This window comes from Thalassophryne amazonica, chromosome 17 (assembly GCF_902500255.1).
Source record: "Thalassophryne amazonica chromosome 17, fThaAma1.1, whole genome shotgun sequence".
Taxonomy (NCBI): Eukaryota; Metazoa; Chordata; class Actinopteri; order Batrachoidiformes; family Batrachoididae; genus Thalassophryne; species Thalassophryne amazonica.
This window is the reverse complement of record NC_047119.1, coordinates 29,714,535-29,734,155: the sequence shown is the minus strand read 5'-3', so window position 1 is coordinate 29,734,155 and position 19,621 is coordinate 29,714,535. Positions and strand designations below refer to the sequence as shown.

General features: G+C 41.6%; 1 protein-coding gene across 1 annotated transcript; it reads right to left on the bottom strand.

Annotated features, from left to right (window-relative positions):
* Positions 1-631: 631 nt before the first annotated feature.
* Positions 632-18,130, bottom strand: gdnfa (glial cell derived neurotrophic factor a). Its single transcript, XM_034192867.1, has 3 exons — positions 17,212-18,130; positions 16,214-16,444; positions 632-2,277 (listed from the first exon to the last, which is right to left on the bottom strand). Exons 2-3 carry the CDS (start codon positions 16,416-16,418, stop codon positions 1,718-1,720), a joined length of 765 nt encoding a protein of 254 aa, XP_034048758.1. The 5' UTR covers positions 16,419-16,444; positions 17,212-18,130; the 3' UTR covers positions 632-1,717.
* Between the last annotated feature and the right edge of the window lie 1,491 nt (positions 18,131-19,621).

Below are 19,621 nucleotides of genomic sequence, written 5' to 3'. Positions count from 1 at the left end.
ATGCCAAAACATTCATGAATTCAAGTCACATTATAAACAGAGGGTCTGGGATCAGTATAGAATGATTGAGACTTAACAATAAAAGCCATTTTACATTCATGGCTCATGACTCTGTATCACAATTGTTGGTTTGTGCATTATATGTTTCTTTCTTTCATATGTTTGGTTCTTTATCATAATTGGTATTGTTGTCTCTTATTATTGTTGGTATGTTTTTTATATGTTTGCTTTCTTACCGTAATTGGTATTGTTGTTTTCTTACCATTGTTGGTATGAGTATCATATGTTTGTTTTCTTTGCCGTAACCGGTATCGTTGATTTCTTATCATCGTTGGTATGTGCTTGTCGCTTGTTTATTATATTGGTATTGTTTTCTTGCTGCTGTTGGTATCTATTGTGGGAATTTACAAGTATTTAAATGTATTATTTTCTTAATTTTCTATCTAATTGACGGGAAGCAGCTATGCACTTTATGTTAAATTTGAATAAAGGGGTGGAATTAAACAAGTTTTCTTCCTCCCACTCCTTTTTGAGCAGATTCAATGTCCTAAGTTAATAGTAAATTCAGTTTTTTGTTTTTTATGTTATTGTTAAATTGTTTTCTGTTTTTTTTTTTTTTCTGTTTTCTGTATTTCTTATCCTCTGCTCAAATAAAATAGATGATGATGATGATGATGATGATATATTCAATCAGTTATTGAAAATTTAGGTTTGGATGACAGCAAACTATTTCCACAACTCTTATTACAGGGATGCACCACCTGTAGATTTTGTTTGTACCCACGAAAAAACCTCAAAAATTCAAAAAAATTGGTGAATACTGGACTTTCTCTTAAGTCCCTCATACAAGCTACTTACAAACAAACGTGTTCGTATGGGTGGTTCTTGCTTGAGGCCTAGTGTCCTCAATATCTTAATTAGCAAAATGCTCAAAAAAAGAGATTAGTTCAGCTGAAAAGCTTCTATTGGTCCCCTCCTCTCTGCGGATTGATTGGTATCTATGTGAAGCGGTTAGGCGTGAGGACGGAGATGGGTGAGTGATTATCAGGCCTAGATCATTCTGTCAGATATTTGAGAAAATGCTCCAATGGGCACCAACCAGGACAAACAAAGCTTTTAAATAAATAAGAAAACAACAAATTTCTCTCATAGAATGGACTGAAATAAATAACAATAAGTTAATTCCATCTTAATAAATATACCTCTTACACACACGTGTATTTCTATATATATATATATATGGATGTATATATATGATTAAATATTTATGTAGATGCGTTGCACCAAAAAAAAAAAGTCCTTGCTGAAGCCTGGCATGGTATTCCTCGTCCCTTGGCTTTGAACGTATGCTGAATATACTCCATAAATCTTCATGTTCATTTGTAGAACATCTTCTTCCTGGGAGAATGTGTTCTTTCTTGAAAAAATAAACCAACTTAGCTTTACTTCACTGTTGATTTTCAAAAATGTAACAGCATCGTATCATCTGCGAATGTGTACAGACCTGATACACTTCTGCTTACATCTAACAGTCAAAAAAACTGTCTGGTACTTGGTACAAAGTATCTCTTGTAACTTCAGTTTGATGACTCTGTAGATCCGTAGGACTATGTAGATCCAGCACTGCTTCTTTGACCTTGTAGGCCTCTCCTGTGAGAGGTTGTACCCACCTGTAAAGGAGCTCCATGTCTCATTTTGTTGCATCCATGTGACTTCCTCAGACGCAGCCGCACTTCCTGGCAGAATGCTTCTTCAGTGTGTGATACACTACATTGTCATCCAAGAAAGACAAGTCGTCATCAAAAGCGATTGGTCGACAGCAGGTGCGAGAGGGCGTGTCCTTATCCAGCTTTTTGTTGTGGGTGAGGTTGTTGAGTATTTTATCGTAGTTGGTCTCTGCCTCAACACAGGGGCCACTGCAATAGCGAAAGATCAGCTCCTCTTTAGTCTGGTAGCCGAGCCCCAAGTCCGTCACATTGAGGTGGACCTCCTTTAGCAGGCAACCTCGGCTCTGCACTGCTGTCCTTTCCCGCCCCCTCTCACCCCGGCCTCCTTTACTGCCTCGACTTCCCCCTCGGCCTCTGCCCCTCCTCCTTTCGCCATGTCCTCGCCCCACACGTCTCGTACCGTCTGTGTTTGATGCTCCTCTTTGCCTCTGCTCCCTCCTTCCTCTGGAGTGCCCACTTGGCTCAGACGACCTCCGGAGTCTGCCAATGGTAGCCTCAATAAAATCCATTACATCATCAAACTGCTCTGGATAGGGACCTGTGATGTCATCTGCAACACAAATAAATACAAGAATGATTTCAACACTGCTGTGGTAAAATGACCCAACAGATACAGCTGACATCATAACCCCTAGTGGTGCTAATAATCAAAATTTGCACTCATTTGAGAATGCAGATGGTTGTCCACAGTGTCCTTAATTATTAAAGAAGCAGCAAACCCCTCAGATTGAGATACCGGGTGTGAGGAAAAGAATGATTTTGATTACGGATGACATGGTCAGCTAACGTATGGTGCATCCGTAAAGTATTCACATCGCTTCACTTTTTCCATATTTTGTTATGTTACAGCCTTATTCCAAAATGAAATAAATTCATTATTGCTCTCAAAATTCTACTAGCAACACCCCATAATGATGACAGGAAAAAGGTTTCTTTGATAATTTTTTTCAAATTTATTAAAAATTAAAAAAACTAAGAAATCGCATGTACGTAAGTGTTCACACCCTTTGCTCAATACTTCGTTGATGCACCTTTGGCAGCAATTACAGCCTCAAACCTTCTTGAATATGATGCCACCAGCTTGGTGCACCTATTTTTGGGCAGTTTTGACTATTCCTCTTTGCGGCACCTCTCAAGCTCCATCAGCTTGGATGGGGAGCATCGGGGCACAGCCATTTTCAGATCTCTCCAGAGATGTTCAATCGGGTTCAGGTCTGGGCTCTGGCTGGCCCACTCAAGGAAGTTCACAGAGTTTTCTGAAGCTACTCCTTTGATATCTTGGCTGTGTGCTTATGGTCATTATTCTGCTGAAAGACTGACACAAAGTAGGTTTGACCACATTACACCCATTCTGGCATCCCTTCATTGGCTACCAGTTTCTGCCAGATTGGATTTGAAAGTCTTATTGTTGGTTTCTAAAATTGTTCACAGACTGGCACCTTCTTACCTGGCGGACTTGGTTAAGCCCTACGTACCTGCGCGGCCCTTGCGTTCGCAGGGCGCAGGGCTTCTGTGTGTTCCGAGGGTGAACAAGAAGTCTGTGGGGTATAGAGCCTTCTCCTACCGTGGTCCGACTCTTTGGAACGACCTACCTGCAGTTATAAGGCAGTCTGACACGGTGGAGACTTTTAAATCAAGACTGAAGACCCACTTCTTTAGACTGTCTTATCATTAATCTAATTTGTTTTATGTTTGCTTTGTAATTTCCTTTTATTCTACTGTGTTTTATCTTTTTATTGTGCTTTTCTTGATTTTAATTTTGATTTTAAATTACTTTGTGTTATGAATTGTGTGAAGCGCCTTGGGGCGACTTTGTCTTGAGTTGGCGCTATATAAATTAATAAATTGAAATTAAATTGAAAGATGAACTGTCACCCAGTCTGAGGTCAAGAGCGCTCTGGAGCAGGTTTTCATCCAGGATGTCTCTGTACATTGCTGCATTAATCTTTCCCTCAATCCTGACTAGTCTCCCAGTTCCTGCTGCTGAAAAACATCCCCACAGTATGATGCCGCCACCACCATGCTTCGCTGTAGGGATGGTGCCTGGTTTCCAACAAACATGATGCCTGGCATTCACACCAAAGAGTTCAATCTTTGTCTCAACAGACCAGAGACTTTTGTTTCACATGGTCTGAGAGTCCTTTTACTAAGAAGTGGCTTCCGTCTGGCCACTCTACCATACAGGCCTGATTGGTGGATTGCTGCAGAGATGGTTGTTCTTCTGGAAGGTTCTCCTCTCTCCATAGAGGAATGCTGGAGCTCTGACAGAGTGACCATCAGGTTCTTGGTCACCTCCCTGACTAAGGCATCACAGTGATTTATAGGTTAGTCTGAGGCAGAAGAATGCAGAAAACAATCCGCTGTAGGGCACATTGTACATGCAGGTGCTCAAAACTGGCTGCATTGTTGGGGGATGAACTTTAAACTGAAGGTCAGAGGTCATATGTCGGCTCCATGTAAAGGTTTGTTTTGAAGAAAGAAATAGACGTATGTATTCGGAGAACACAAGGGGCCCCGTAACCCATCATTTACCCTTTGATATGGTCTATTCTCCCTTCTCTCATACCTGTGTTCTATCTCACACATACCCACAGATGTATTGAGAAGTTTACATACACTCATCATGGACATGAATTTCATCGCAGTATTTGGATTTCAGTTATGTCATGGAACGGTGCTTTTTCTGGGGCAGAATGACTGTGCAACATACATCTGTAATAGGAAAAAAAAATGCGAAGAATTATACACAGATTATTAATCCAGTGATGCTGAACGTTCCACAAAGTCTGTTAATTTACCGAGGAATTTCCTATTAGCAGTCATGGTTAGTGATTATGATTGATTATGTTGGCCTCACTGTGCAACATTAAAAGGGTTTGTGTGACAGCACTCACTAGAATGAGCAACACAAAGTACAATGTGGAGTCCAAGGACCTCAGTTCAGATCTAAGAAAGACCACTGCAGATTTGCACAAGTCTTCTGAAAAGTCTTCTGAAGCCATTCGTAAACAACTACAGATTCCAATAATCATACTCAAGTACAAATTGTTGGGAGGTGTACATTCTTTGCCAAGATCTGCAAGAAGATTCAAAATGTCACCCTTAGCGGAGAGGAAACTAGTTCGAATGATCGAGAAAAACTCAGGAATGACCAAAGCACAGGGCTTTCATGACATGGTCATGAAATGCATATGCTGGTGCCGCACGTCTCCCCATCCATCACACTACAGAACCACCTTGGTTCCTTTATGGTAACCACCCAAGCAGACAACTGGTCCATCCCCACCTCCCAAAAGTAGTCTATTTGTCACCTCCAAGTGGTACCTGGGTATCCACTTGGCCTTTTCCAGATGCTGGCGTCTACACTGAAGCATCTGAGAGCCGGGTCATGTACAGAGAAATGTGCCACATGACCTTCTCACTACACATTCATTCCAGTGACACCCAAAGATCCTCTGAAAAAGCTTGGAAGCAAAGACGTCCACTTTTCATCATGGATCACTGGTTAGCATCCAAGTGTCATAAATATACAATAAGATAGATAAAGACTTGGAACTTAATTCTCTGGCAACGATATCGGCATCTCCAAATTTCTCTAGACAGAGACCTCATGACTCCATGAGCTCTTCCCAGGTGTATATTGATCGCAAAGGCCGAAGACCCAGAGACATGCCTAGATAAGTGAATGTCTCTGAATGAGTTAGACACCTTAGACAGGTGCTTCTACAACCTCGCTGGGTCCTGGATGGCAACCATTCAAGACAGAAAAACGGCCCAGCCCCCTTTTCGAAAGTGCCCATCTGTCTGTGGCAGCCAGGTGATACGTGGGTATCCCCTTTGCCTTCTCTAACTGCTAGAGTCCTCGACACTGAGGCACCTGTATGCTGGATCATAGAAGAGCGCCATATGGACAAAATGTTCAAACTGATATTTCCTCACAAGGCACTCTGGGTTTACTTACATAACCATTCATTTGACATAAAGTCATTCTGGCGGCACCAAAGAATCCTCTGAAGAGAACTAGAACCTAAGTCATCTAGTCATCACATTAAATCAGTGATTAGTGCCCACATGTCACAAACATACAGTTAGGCAGGAAGTGACAGAACCCCAAATAGGGAGGGGTGTTATTTCAAAAAATTTGGAAATCTATAAATGTTTGCATGGAATATGGAAATATACACGGAATAAACCATAGCAGGATAAATTTTGGGTCATTTGGTTCCAAAAACCCATATGGACGGTGCCAGTGAAGCTATCGGGTTCAAAAATCGCCAAAAATATCGACGAAAATGTCATACAGTAATGTTCAGAATAATAGTAGTGCTATGTGACTAAAAAGATTAATCCAGGTTTTGAGTATATTTCTTATTGTTACATGGGAAACAAGGTACCAGTAGATTCAGTAGATTCTCACAAATCCAACAAGACCAAGCATTCATGATATGCACACTCTTAAGGCTATGAAATTGGGCTATTAGTTAAAAAAAAAAATAGAAAAGGGGGTGTTCACAATAATAGTAGAGTAGTGTGGCATTCAGTCAGTGAGTTCGTCAATTTTGTGGAGCAAACAGGTGTGAATCAGGTGTCCCCTATTTAAGGATGAAGCCAGCACCTGTTGAACATGTTTTTCTCTTTGAAAGCCTGAGGAAACTGGGACGGTCAAGACATTCAGAAGAACAGCGTAGTTTGATTAAAAAGTTGATTGGAGAGGGGAAAACTTATACGCAGGTGGAAAAAATTATAGGCTGTTCATCTACAATGATCTCCAATGCTTTAAATGGACAAAAAACAGAGACGCGTGGAAGAAAACAGAAACAACCATCAAAATGGATAGAAGAATAACCAGAATGACAAAGGCTCACCCATTGATCAGCTCCAGGATGATCAAATACAGTCTGGAGTTACCTGTAAATGCTGTGACAGTTAGAAGACGCCTGTGTGAAGCTAATAAGTCCCTCTGTTAAATAAAAGACATGTGCAGAAGAGGTTACAATTTGCCAAAGAACACATCAACTGGCCTAAAGAGAAATGGAGGAATATTTTGTGGACTGATGAGAGTAAAATTGTTCTTTTTGGGTCCAAGGGCCACAGACAGTTTGTGAGACGACCCCCAAACTCTGAATTCAAGCCACAGTCACAGTTGAAGACAGTGAAGCATGGTGGTGCAAGCATCATGATATGGGCATGTTTCTCCTACTATGGTGTTGGGCCTATATATCGCATACCAGGTATCATGGATCAGTTTGGATATGTCAAAATACTTGAAGAGGTCATGTTGCCTTATGCTGAAGAGGACATGCCCTTGAAATGTTTGTTTCAACAAGACAATGACCCCAAGCACACTAGTAAACCAGCAAAATCTTGGTTCCAAACCAACAAAATTAATGCCTCGCAGATGTGAAGAAATCATGAAAAACTGTGGTTATACAACTAAATACTAGTTTAGTGATTCACAGAATTGCTAAAAAAGCAGTTTGAACATAATAGTTTTGAGTTTGTAGCGTCAGCAGCAGATGCTACTATTATTGTGAACACCCCCTTTTCTACTTTTTTTTTTACTAATAGCCCAATTTCATAGTCTTAAGAGTGTGCATATCATGAATGCTTGGTCTTGTTGGATTTGTGAGAATCTACTGAATCTACTGGTACCTTGTTTCACATGTAACAATAAGAAATATACTCAAAACCTGGATTAATCTTTTTAGTTACATAGCACTACTATTATTCTGAACACTACTGTATCTTGAGAACCGCTGCACCTAGAGACTTGAAATTTGGCTCCAAATGTTGCTTGACCCCAAGTTTATATTCAACTTCTATAGTAACAATAAGCCTATCTGGTATTTTTTTAAGAGTAATTGCCAAAAAAAAAAAAAAATTTCAGTACATATGTTACAATCAATTGTAACAAACAAAATCTATGTAGTTTTTATTTCAGGAACAGAGTGGCTTTTTACGTCAACAGCACATATACAACACAACGCTCCGTCTATATGGGTTTTTGGAACCAAATGACCCAAAATTTTTCTTGCTATGGTTTATTCCGTGTATATTTCCATATTCCATGCAAACATTTATAGATTTCCAAATTTTTTGAAATAACACCCCTTCCTACCCCAAAGACGTGGACATTCATTCTCCTTCAAAGATATCAACCTTTGAGAAACAGCAGTTTTTATCCAAATTCTTTTTGTCAGAAGGGGGAATGTTCCCTTCAGACAGTACCGATAAGAACAGCCACAACATAATAATCATCGCTCAACTAACCATGCAATGGGACGTTGTATTCCAGTCATATTAATCACTGATAGATGCAATTTTAGAATTCAAAGGGGTAACAAAAGGAAATCAAATGCTCCGAGTCATTTAGATGCCACAGAATTTAGTCTGCTCCAAACTGAAAACATGCAACCATCAGACCGCTCCACCATCTGCTGGGAGGATGAGATGAGAAGTGACTGAAGTCTTGGACCCTCCTGTAGTACATGTTGATTCAATTACAGACAAGTCTCCCTCACTTCTTCACAACCCCTGAAGGTCTGGCAGCGGCGGAAAATCAAGATCAAGGAGACACAATGTTCTCAAATGAATCCGTCTAACATGAATTACATTACCTGTGCGTGTCTGTGCGTGTGAGTGTGCCTCTGGATGTGCATAGTCATGCTGTGTGTGTGTAAGTGTGGGTGTGTGGAGAAGCAGCCAGTTGAAATGTCTGGCAGCTGGTGTTGTGGTTACCTTAGCCTCCCTGGTGCAGTGTCACCTACAACACCTCTTTTACGCGTTTGGGCTATCTGACCCCTCAACGCTCCACAGCTGATATCAGGTGAGCCACGTCCAATCTGTCCTTTGATTTAGACACTTCCTGTTGTATGTCACATACACCTGCTAATTGACGGTTTTAGAGTATCCCAGAATCCTTAGCGCGCTGGGGAGGGAGGCTTGATAATGGCTCAGCTTAAGGCTAACTTTAACATTGAAAATGCCATAGACATGCTAACACATTAGCATCGGTCCCGTTTAAAAAAATACATCTATCGTTTATAAAATACATCTATAAACTGTTTCAGAAGACCATGACAGGTTGGTTTAACATAAAAAAGGTAAATATTACTCACAGACATATGCTCTTTAGGGTTTTAGTGGGGAAAAATTAAGATAACGTGAAATAAAACAAAGAACCAACGAAGCAGCAGATCAAAAATCGAAGCACCGCTTCATTGGTTCAGGGTTCAAAGCAAAGCCGCGCTGCAGAAATGCTTGCCTGACCCACTGCAGGGTCTGTAATCAATGTAGAGAAATGATAATTTTCCTGACAAACACCCCCAAAAACATCGGCCACTCTGAAGGACCGATAAGGGGATCGTTAAGCAAAAAGGCTATTGATGTCGATGGATCGAATCATTTCTTAACAATACCAAAAAAGAACCGGTTCCCGACACGCAACCCTAACAACACTTTTTTTTTTTTTTTTTTATAAACTCATTAAAGACTCACAATTATCTTAGTTAAAACACCTAAATGCATATGTTGGTTGAACTCACCTCCATAACGCCGCAATGTTACAAACAAGTTGCCGCAAACGCTTGTTTACACTGACAATGAAATCTCGCTCTCCCCAGTGAGAACGTGATGAATAAACAACTGAAAGTTTAAGGAAAGTCCTTTCAAAAATCTGAGAACAACTCATAACAGCAACTATTTATTTACGTTTTTAAAAATCAGTCTCAAAATTTCACTAGTTAGCTTGGGTAGCTACTGCTAGCCATGTGGGTGATAATATTGTTTTCACTTGTAAATATTTTGCCTGTACATACCACCATTCTGCAGAAAATGGGTCAAAATATTTATTTAAATGTAAAGATATGCCAGATGTACCAGAACATCACTAAGGGGCCTTGAGCAAGGTCCTTAATCTCCAGGTTGCTCCCGATGTGTAGTGAGCACCTTGCATGGCAGCACCCTGACAGTCGGTGTGTGAGTGTGTCTGGGTGAATGTGAGGCATAATTGTAAAGTGCTTTGAGCATCTAATGCAGATGGAAAAGCGCTATATAAATGTAGTCCATTTAACATTGAGGTCTTTCCCCCCAACCCTTTTACCCTCCGGTCTTTGGTTGGTCGGGTTAAGCAGTCAATCATCCCCACCCAGTACCCCGGCACATTGGAGTACTTCAGTTGCCTCTGTATTACAGTTAGACCACCACCGGTCAGCCATTTCTTCTTCACGGCAGCAGCACGGTTGTTCCATGACTTCTGGTATTTTCTGCCGAAGCAGATTTACGTGTCCTTGCACAGGCTAATCACTGGTTCATGGATAAAACTTTCAAAGATGTGCTGGAATTATTTTTCCAACTCAACACAATCCACGCTTTCATTAATGGCTAGGTCATCCCTTGCATCTATGCTTCCAAACATGCAGGAAGGAACATATAATTCCCTATTCACAGCACTGAAGCAGACACAGGGCAACTTAAATCCAGACACTGCCTTGATGGATTTTGAGCAGGCAGCCCTCAATGCAATCCGTGCTGCCTTCCCAGAAGCAGAGACACAAGGGTGCCTTTACCACTTGGCTCAGTCTGTGTACTGTCGGCTGCAGATGAAAGGGCCCCAGGAGATGCCGAGCTCTCCCTTGCAACCAGGATGTTGCCTGCTCTGGCCTTTGTGTGACCAGAAGATGTGGTCTCTTTGTTTGTGCTGGTTCAGGAGGGACTACCTAAGGAGCTCCAACCTGTGGTCGACTACTTTGAGTACACCTTCATTGATCGCCCAAGTAGGAGAAACCACAGGGGTCTAGTTTTCAACCTCGCTATCTTGAACATGTCGTCCAGAATACAGGAAGGACTGCCATGCACAAACAACAGCGTAGAAGGCTGGCACCGCCGCATGGCTGCTAGTGTGGGTTATCACAACCCGATCATCAGAACGAACAAGCAATGAACAGAGTCATCATCCAGCAGTTGGGAGCCGATGAGCCTGCCCCACCACAATGCCAAGTGTACCGGGACACCACCCGCAACATTCCAACCATTGTGGCTGACAACCAAGAGAGAGATCGCTTGGACTTCCTCCACAGTTTTGTATATTTTGTATAATGGATTTTCACTCGCATTGGAAAAAAACGTCCTGTCTGATCGCAACGCAACCCCTCACATGTACCAGACAGAGCAGTCTGGATGTACCCACTATTAGAGGTATGAAATTAAGTTTGGCACTGACACTCGCCGATTTAAGGAAAGTGGGTACCATATTTCCTTAATTAAAAGACAGAGCGTTTATTTTTTTCAAACTGTGCTCAGACCCGGCACCTGAATGAGGCAGGGCGTAATTCAGACCGGTGATTATTAACAAAATGCTGCTTGTTGCCTCCACTGTAATATGGTGTTTAGTTTCACACATATCCCTGGGTGTGGGAAACCAAAGACAACCGCTTTAGATCAGAGCCCTTTGTGTGGCTGCAAACCCGCGCACCTGCTAAATGATGGAGACTGCAAAGGGCTGTGATTTGTCACTTTTCCGGTTTCACTCCTTCATGTCCCATCACATTTTAAAAGTTTTTGCAGTATGCATGGTGATTATATTTCAATCATGGATCAAATGTTTGGCAGAAAAGTCTGTAAATATGACCAATTTTACAACATACAGTCATAAAAAGTCGCTCAAATGACCCGCAGTTTATGGAGGGAAATTGTAGATACTGTCCCATTGGTTTGGAGGTTGATGATTGTATAAAGAAGTGGAGCTAGTTGAGGGACAAATAATCCAGAAAAAGCCACTGTTCCTGTGGCAAATTGTATAAACATGCGACGGAGAACTTTAAAAGGGCCATGTGCACGTTGATGTCTTTGCATGGCCACAGAGTTGGAGAAGCATAAATCAGGCTTTAGGATTTTAAGGTACCACTCTGCAGTGAACTTAGAAAAAAGCGACTTAACCAGATGTAATCTTTTTAATGCACATAATGCCTGGCGCTAATTTAAGGGAGGCGTTTATTTTTTTCAGACAAAGTTTTGACTCTGTCATTAAATGACGCAGGTCCTGAGTAAAGGTCATGTGTTTAATCAAGGAAATACATAAGCCTAATTGGTGGTGGGGATTCACCATAGATTGTTCGGCACCTCCTGACTACAACTAATCCTTTACATACATAGGCCATAACGGATTTAATCCTTTTTATACATATATATATATGATTTTGATAACGGACAAAATTCACTGGTCCACCTGAATCATTATATGTGAATTTTACTGTATTTTACATGTTCAAGCAGCTAGCTAGCTAGCTACCTGCCTATTTTGATTGATAAGTGATTTACCTTCTCAAAGTATAGCCACTAGAAATATCAGCTTGTAGAATTAGAGTATATGAACTGTTCTTTACAAAACAGTTAATAAATAAATAAAATAAAGATATATGACAATACCTACACATAGTATTACAAATAAATGACAGTGAATAACACCAAGTGTGCACATGTATAAAGAACAAAACACTCAAAAGTTAATGTTTTTAACTTATTAACCTTATTAACTATCTTGTCCTGTGTAATATCATTTAACATTACTATATAATCAAACAATAAACGACTAAAATGGGGTGAATGTGAGGCATTATTGTAAAGCGCTTTGAGCGTCTGATGCAGATGGAAAAGCGCTATATAAATGCAGTCCATTTACCATTTACCATTTAAAAGCTATACATCCCTTTAAAGTTTTAGGTTAAAATATGTGACTGATAGTGTAACTATAGACAGCTCCATTTTATAATTATTAACAATACAAATTCCCACTTTAATTTTCACCTTGCAGTGATGTGGGAGTGGGACCCATCCCAGTTCAATCACCAGCTTCAGCAGCTGTACATGCACCTTGGGGGCCGTGATGTGTTACAAAAGGGCAGGTACACAGGGAACCCCCCACAAACTTGACAAGGGACTTAGCTATTGAGAAACAAATCTAAATGGATCCCACCCCAGACTCTACCCAAGCTCATAAATAGCTTGTTAGTTTTACATGCTCTAGAAAGGATGCCAAATTGCGGCCTTTCCCAGCTGTTTGCAGTACTTAAATCACTGCAACTTCCCTGGAGTCAGTCCAAAGACAGGGTTTTATAATCTACAGATCCACCTTGCAGGGTAGTGGGACCCAGAGTAGCATCATCCCAGCTTACCTGCTATCTTCAGCAGCCATGCATCACCCTTTGAGGGCCTAATGTGTTACAAGGGTACAGGGAAACCCCCCGCTTCAAGGTCACTAAATCCAAAGGGGCATGGCTACTGGGAAACAAAATTAGGTAAAATAGATAGATATCACCCCAGACACTATGCAAGCTCATAACTGGCCTGTCTTTTTATGTGCCTCCAAAAGGATCCCAGTTTGTGGTCTTTTCATGCAGTCGTTGTAACTTTCACCAGAGTCAATCCAAAGACAGGGTTTTGTAATCTCCAGCTACACCTTACAGTGCAGTGGGACCCAGAGTTGTACCATCCCAGCTCACCGTGCATCACCTGTAGTGACCTGATGTGCTACAAAGGGTGCAGCCCCCCCTGACTAAGCTACCTATTCAATTTGGGAAAATTGGTTTCCCAGTCAATTTGACTTCATGGTGCTTTACTTTGAATTTTCCAAATTACCTTACTTTGAATGTTTTAATTTAACTCAGAAATTCAGTGTTCCCATTTCAAGGAGAACTTGAAACGAATGTGGTATTAATGTTTTGTTTTATAAAACACTTAAAATTTAGATGTAATTAGTTAAATCTGTAATCTGGCAATACATCTAGCTGTTTTGTGAAGATGAAAACATCAGAACTGTTAATATAGCCACTGACTTAACAACAGCTAACTTAGCTAGCTAGCTAGTAAAATGCTGAGTCACTACAAAATTCCTACTTTCAGCTGCATTCCACTAAAAAAGTTAACATTGTGGGCAGAATTTAAGCCAGTTGTTTAATGAAGTTGAGGACAGGGTAAACAAAACAGCCTTCGCAGAGGCGTCCCAGTTTAATTTAGCTCTAACACTCAAATGATTCATTTCCCAGCTCCATCTTCCCAATGCAGTTTAGGCCAAAACAGCATAAATGATAAATCATGAGCCATAGTTCATCTCAAAAGAATCAACATAGAGACTTTTATAAATCTGAACTTTTATAACTCAAACCAGCATACCATTGAGGTCACAAATAGTTTATTTGGTCTGCTTGTGTAGTTGCCACCTGCAGACATTTCAGTATATAAGCCGGAGAATAAACACCTTGTTTTTCGATATTCTACACAAACTGAAAGGGTCGCCGCCCGTTTTGAGTCGCGCTGTTGTTTACACTGTTAGTGCACAGTTAATGGTGTTGGGTTACACAGAAGATCATGATGTCACTGTGGTCCAAACAGAATATGAGGTGACAGGACAAACATTTGTCCAAATGTTCCATTCCTTATCTAGTTCTTGGCAGCGTCTGCTGCTGTGTGAAGATGAGGCACTGTCACGTTGATCCAAACAAAATAAATTCCTGCCCACCGTTGCTGTTAAAATATAAACACAGAACTCTCATGTTGACAGTTCAGACTTTCCGGTGTTGTCTGGGCTCTCCTTGCAGATTTCTGTGATCTGGTTCTCTAAAACGTGGTTTCTCCATTTTACAGATGGGTAAAGATCGTGTACTTTGAGTCACAGAGAAGCAGAGGTGAACATAAACGAGAGGAAATGTCCCACTGACCTGGGTTTTGGATCAGAGCTCTTTTTCTATTCCTGCTGTTTGCTTGTTTTGATATTTAGTACGTTGTAACCTTCGGCAGCAGTAAAGCCCAAATTAAGATCCTCTGCCTGATAACCTACAAGCCTGATCAATGTAGGGCGCTCCAACACTGGCTCAGCCTGTGAGTTCTTATTTTACATGAGCTTGTTTGAGTGTCATTCGTAGTAGATAAAATTAACTTGACCTGGAAACCAACTGTGTAACATTCATTTACCATCAAAGTTCATTAATTCCTCCAACTGACAGACGGGGGATGATGGTTACGTGAATACTGCTGTCTCTCTTTATTTATTTTTGACAAGGTCCTGGATCAAGAAAGATCTGGTTACATTTTTGTGGTGATCCAGATATGCCTCAATATTTTTTCACCTTCATCTTTTACATCAACACTCTTGCCTTATGACATCACAGCGATGAGAAAAGATGGAGGCAGTAATGACATTGGCCACGAATACCCCTTTGAGGTCAATGCTCATGGTAAATTCTTGTCCCTTCAAACTTCTCTTGAATCTCAGGTGAAGTCTAGTGGCTTATTAACACTTTTTATTTATTTAACCAGGTTAGTCCCATTGAGATCAAGACCTCATTTGCAGGGAAGACCTAGACAATTATAAAGTTTCCAATTCACCTAACCTGCATGTATTTAAATGTGGGAGGAAACCAGAGAACCTGGAGGAAACCCATTCAAACATGGGGAGAACATGCAAACTCCACACAGAAGGGTGACATGTGGGAATCGAACCCATGACCTTTTTGCTGTGAGGCAACAGTGCAGATTTCTTTTGGCTTCTTTCGTTTTGCTTGGTGTCACCATATTGGATCCAATATGGATCTATGTGTTGATTTGGCACATGATTTACACCGGATGCCCTTCCTGATGCAACTTGAGATGTACAAGAAATTTGTGTCACAGATTACCTTAAACTGGGGACCTTTTTGTTGATAGCTATGTTTGAATAAAAATCTCATGAGAAATTTGAATGGTTTTGTATGTTAAGTGTTTACTGTTTGTTTGCCCAACCTGACATGTCAGTATAATGCACCATTATATCCAACTGACACCAAAGATCCACGAAGGATCGTTTGAACGGTTTAAGTAAGTCCTATATGGGCCCTAAGGCCCAGTGGTGATGGTGTTTATCCCCAGATTCGGTAGCTTGAAGTGTTTGAGCATTCTGGATTTCCCTGGATGGGGCACCATTTGGATGCACATTAATTCCCCAGCCAAGGCCAGTACCCATTTACAGCTGGGCGGACTGGGACAATGCAGATTCAGTGTCTTGTCAAAGGACACATACAGGTAGCATGACAGCGACTTCCTGTATATTTGTTTTGTCAATTGTTTTGTAATTTGTGTTATTAGCGTAGCCCAAGCAGAGGGTCACCCCTTTGAGTCTAGTCTGCTTGAGGTTTCTTCCTCAGATGGAGTCTTTCCTTACCACTGTTGCCTCTGTGCTTGCTTTGGGGGTTGGTAAGGTTAGACCTTACTTGTGTGAAGCACCTTGATGCAACTCTGTTGTGATTTGGCGCTATATAAATGAAAATAAATTGAAATTGCGACTCAGTATCTCAACCCCTTAACCCACTGACTTACCTCCTCTACACTAAATGTTTGAAGCTGCAGTAAATCATCTTACCCTTAAGATGGGAAACAGGGCCTAGACTTTTTGTGGGACAATTAAGCACCATTCAAGACAGTATCAGAGCTTAGTCAAAACATATCATGTGCCTTACACTGATCCTCCATAGAAATCTGCTGCAGGTTGTCGTCTTCACGCTGGAACTTTGGGTCTTTGTCCTCGGCAGAGAGCGACACAGAATCAGTGTAGCTGCTGGAGAAGTAAGTCCTCTCGGCGGGCTGAGTGTTTTGGTACAGAGGCCTTGTAGCAACAGAGCTCAGGAGCAACAAACACGTGGCCAAAACATCCCATAACTTCATTTTAGACTCAGTTCCTATGAAGAAAGCTGAAATAAAGAGACAAAACTAATCAAAAGGAGGGGAAAAAAATTAAGAGGCTTAATGAATTTCAAGCACAAACGTAAGCAGCTCTTGTTTATAATGAAGTCAGCAAAGTGTCACAGTCTTATTTTGGATTAATGTGCCAACCATGAGCTGGAGAGGTGCCTGTGCAGCCTATGTGAGCCTCAGCAATCATGCCAAATCCAGATAAATCAGTCATAAAGTTAAACAGCAAATTTAGTCATCAATAGTACTGAACTGATTATGTATGGAGATAATGGCGCATAAATCTGTGTAAAAGTTCAGCTATCATTAAATCACAAATATGTGTGAAGAAACAGCAGGATACTGTGAATGTATTCATCACTGAATGCCAAAATGTGAATTTCTTCTAATTATAAGTGATTAGTAGAGTGTGATTTTAAGTTTTACGCACTGGTTAAAAGAGGCACCAGCGCGCTTTGGCACAGTCAGCCTAAAGTAATGTGCGAGTTGGCCAGATGGCGATCCCAGATCTTACGTGACTCCGTCTAATGGCATGTTGAGTCTGCAGTAAACCTAAACAGCTCCGCGTGGATAAATACTGGGCTTAAACGTGCTGCGTAAAAGTCAGACCAAATGCACAAATGCATTGTTTTAATTTCTATCAGCTGTTCCCAATTAAAAACGACTTCGCTGAGGATAAGATATTCGGTGCATGCACATAATCTGATATTTTATATTGCACAAAAAAATAAAATGATAATCATCCAAATGAGCTCGACGCGCTTACCTTAAATATGGCCCATGCAGACCTGAAACTCACTCGGTTGTTTGCTTTAAAATCCAAAAAGAAAACACGAATCATTTAGTGTCCCGAAGCTGGATCAGCTCCGTAAATCGTTTTTAACAGACACAATCCCGAATTGTCCTCCTTCGACACGAGTTCAAATTGAGTTGTCTCCAAAAGCAGAACCGCAAAGGTGTGTTTTGCATACTCCGATTCAGCGCGATCCGTGCGCCCTTCCACACTTTGAAGTCCGACGCGCAGAGCTGCGCCTCGCGGGGTCCAGTTGCATTCACTGATTAATTGGATGCTACGTTTCCACGATGGAAATCCGAGAGTGATCCACCATCTCCGGCCGAAAGCAGTCAGTCGGTGCAAATAATAATATTAATAATCGTAGTAGATCTTTTTCACGAGCGCAAGGAGCGCCTGACAGCCAGCGCGCCGTTATATCCAACTGCGCCCAAATGTGACATTATGTTGAGGCGGTAAACAGCGCAGAGGGGGGGTTCCAACTCCCCATTTCCTGCGCTCCAGATGGCGCCTTACGCACTTCGACGGGTGTCCGCGCGCGTTGTTCTCATACTGGAGAAGGGAGGACGCGCGTCCGAGCAAAATACAGACAGAGCGGTTTGGAGAGATTTATAGTTTAGTGCGCGCTGACGTTTCGGTCCGTCGGTGTCCGCCCCTCGTTTTATGCGTCCGGATACCGAACAGAGATCCACATATCTCTCTGTCAAAGCAACCCAGGAGCCATGTTTGCAGGAGCGCAGTTTTCAGATGGCTCGGGGATTATGTCACACATCCTGATGCCCTCGGTTTAGATTTCAGCGTGCGGAATGCGATTTGGAGATGCGGCGTTTCGAACCTGATCTCCGCGCGCCGTGCGCACCGGCGTCAAGTTGCCTCGGTAGGTGGTTCGGCTGCACATATCTGCGAGTTAAGAGTTAAGAGACCCGTTCCACTTGCAGTTTACTCCAACATATTTGTAAATTTGCAGACGCGCCTTTGGAGGTGGGGACACTTTGATAAGTTGCAGCGTAATCCTTCACACGCTTTATTACGTAAGAAAAATCCAAACGCGCTTTGAAGCGAGCTGCGCGTAAAAGCCAAACGATGTGGCACCTGAAACCCCTGTCCATTATGATTTACAATCTGCTTTCTTTTCCTTTAAGAATGCGTCTGACGCGCCAGATCAGCTTCAATTTTCCAACACGCGCTCTGGTTTTAATTTGACATACTGCACCAAATCCCGTCCGGACGCTCCAGATCCACATCGGCTTTCTGCTCGTGTTTGTTTGCTCATGGGCTGAAACGTCGTGTCATTACATGTTTTCTTTCATTTCTTGTGTGCGCCCCCTGCCCATCCGCAATTTATCGACATGGTACTGAGCCAAGTCTTCATTGTATGGATTCCATTCTGTCATGTTCTCACATGGATTCATTGTAGGAACTGACAGCTGCTAATGTTTCATTTGTTATAACTGAAAGTAAAGTCCAGCTCTCCATTCACACACATAACTATTTGGTATCTAAATCTCTCTGCTGGAATTAGCTGTTTGCTGGTGGGTATTTCTTAGTGTTCTCTTTAACTTCTCCATCGAAAGTATTTAATTGGACAGTCAGATGCCTGCAAGCACAGACAGTGATAGGATTATTTGCTGGAATAAAGCAGGTGTCTGCAATTGGAGGTCCGTGGGCCGGACACAGCCCTATAAGCCTTTACCAGCGAGGCACAATTCAACTCATCAGTTAGCAGCTATTGATTGGATGTATTTGGTAATCTTAATATCGGTATTATAACAAGTATAAATAAAACCAAGGATAACCACAAAGTATATTCTTCTTTGTCTTTCGGCTGTTCCCGTTAGGGGGCGCTGCAGCAGATCAATCGTTTCCATCTCACTCAGTCCTCTGTATCTTCCTCTGTCACACTAACCACCTGCATGTCTTCCCTCAGCACATCCAATAAACCTCCTCTTTGGCCTCCCTCTTCTCCTCCTGCCTGGTGGCTCCATCCTCAGCATCCTTTCTCCCTATATACCCTGGTCCCTCAGATCACAATGTCATCTGCAAACATCATAGTCCTGGGACGCCTGTCTGATCTCATCTGTCATACCGGTATTATAACAAGTATAAATAAAACCAAGGATAACACAAAGTATAAAAACACTTATTTCCAATGTGGTCCTAATTAGCAAAACTAACATTAACGTTAACTCTCATATGCATAACTCGCATTTTGGGTTACTCATGATTGATTTTGTAGACCCGGAAATTTAGACTACTGTATATAGACGCTGTACTGTATGTTTTTGGTCATCCTCATTAACTCACAGTTTCAGATAACTCGTGGTTAGATTTTGTGGACCCCAACTTGCATGAGTAGACAAGGTTCACCTGTATGTAGACAGGT

Bases quoted from the DNA above. Each gene is read 5' to 3' on its own strand.
- gdnfa (XM_034192867.1), bottom strand. From the start codon at position 16,418: ATGAAGTTATGGGATGTTTTGGCCACGTGTTTGTTGCTCCTGAGCTCT. The intron at 2,278-16,213 runs GTAAGGCACATG...TTTGTGTTGCAG, and splicing joins GATTTCTATGGAGGATCAGT to ATGACATCACAGGTCCCTAT.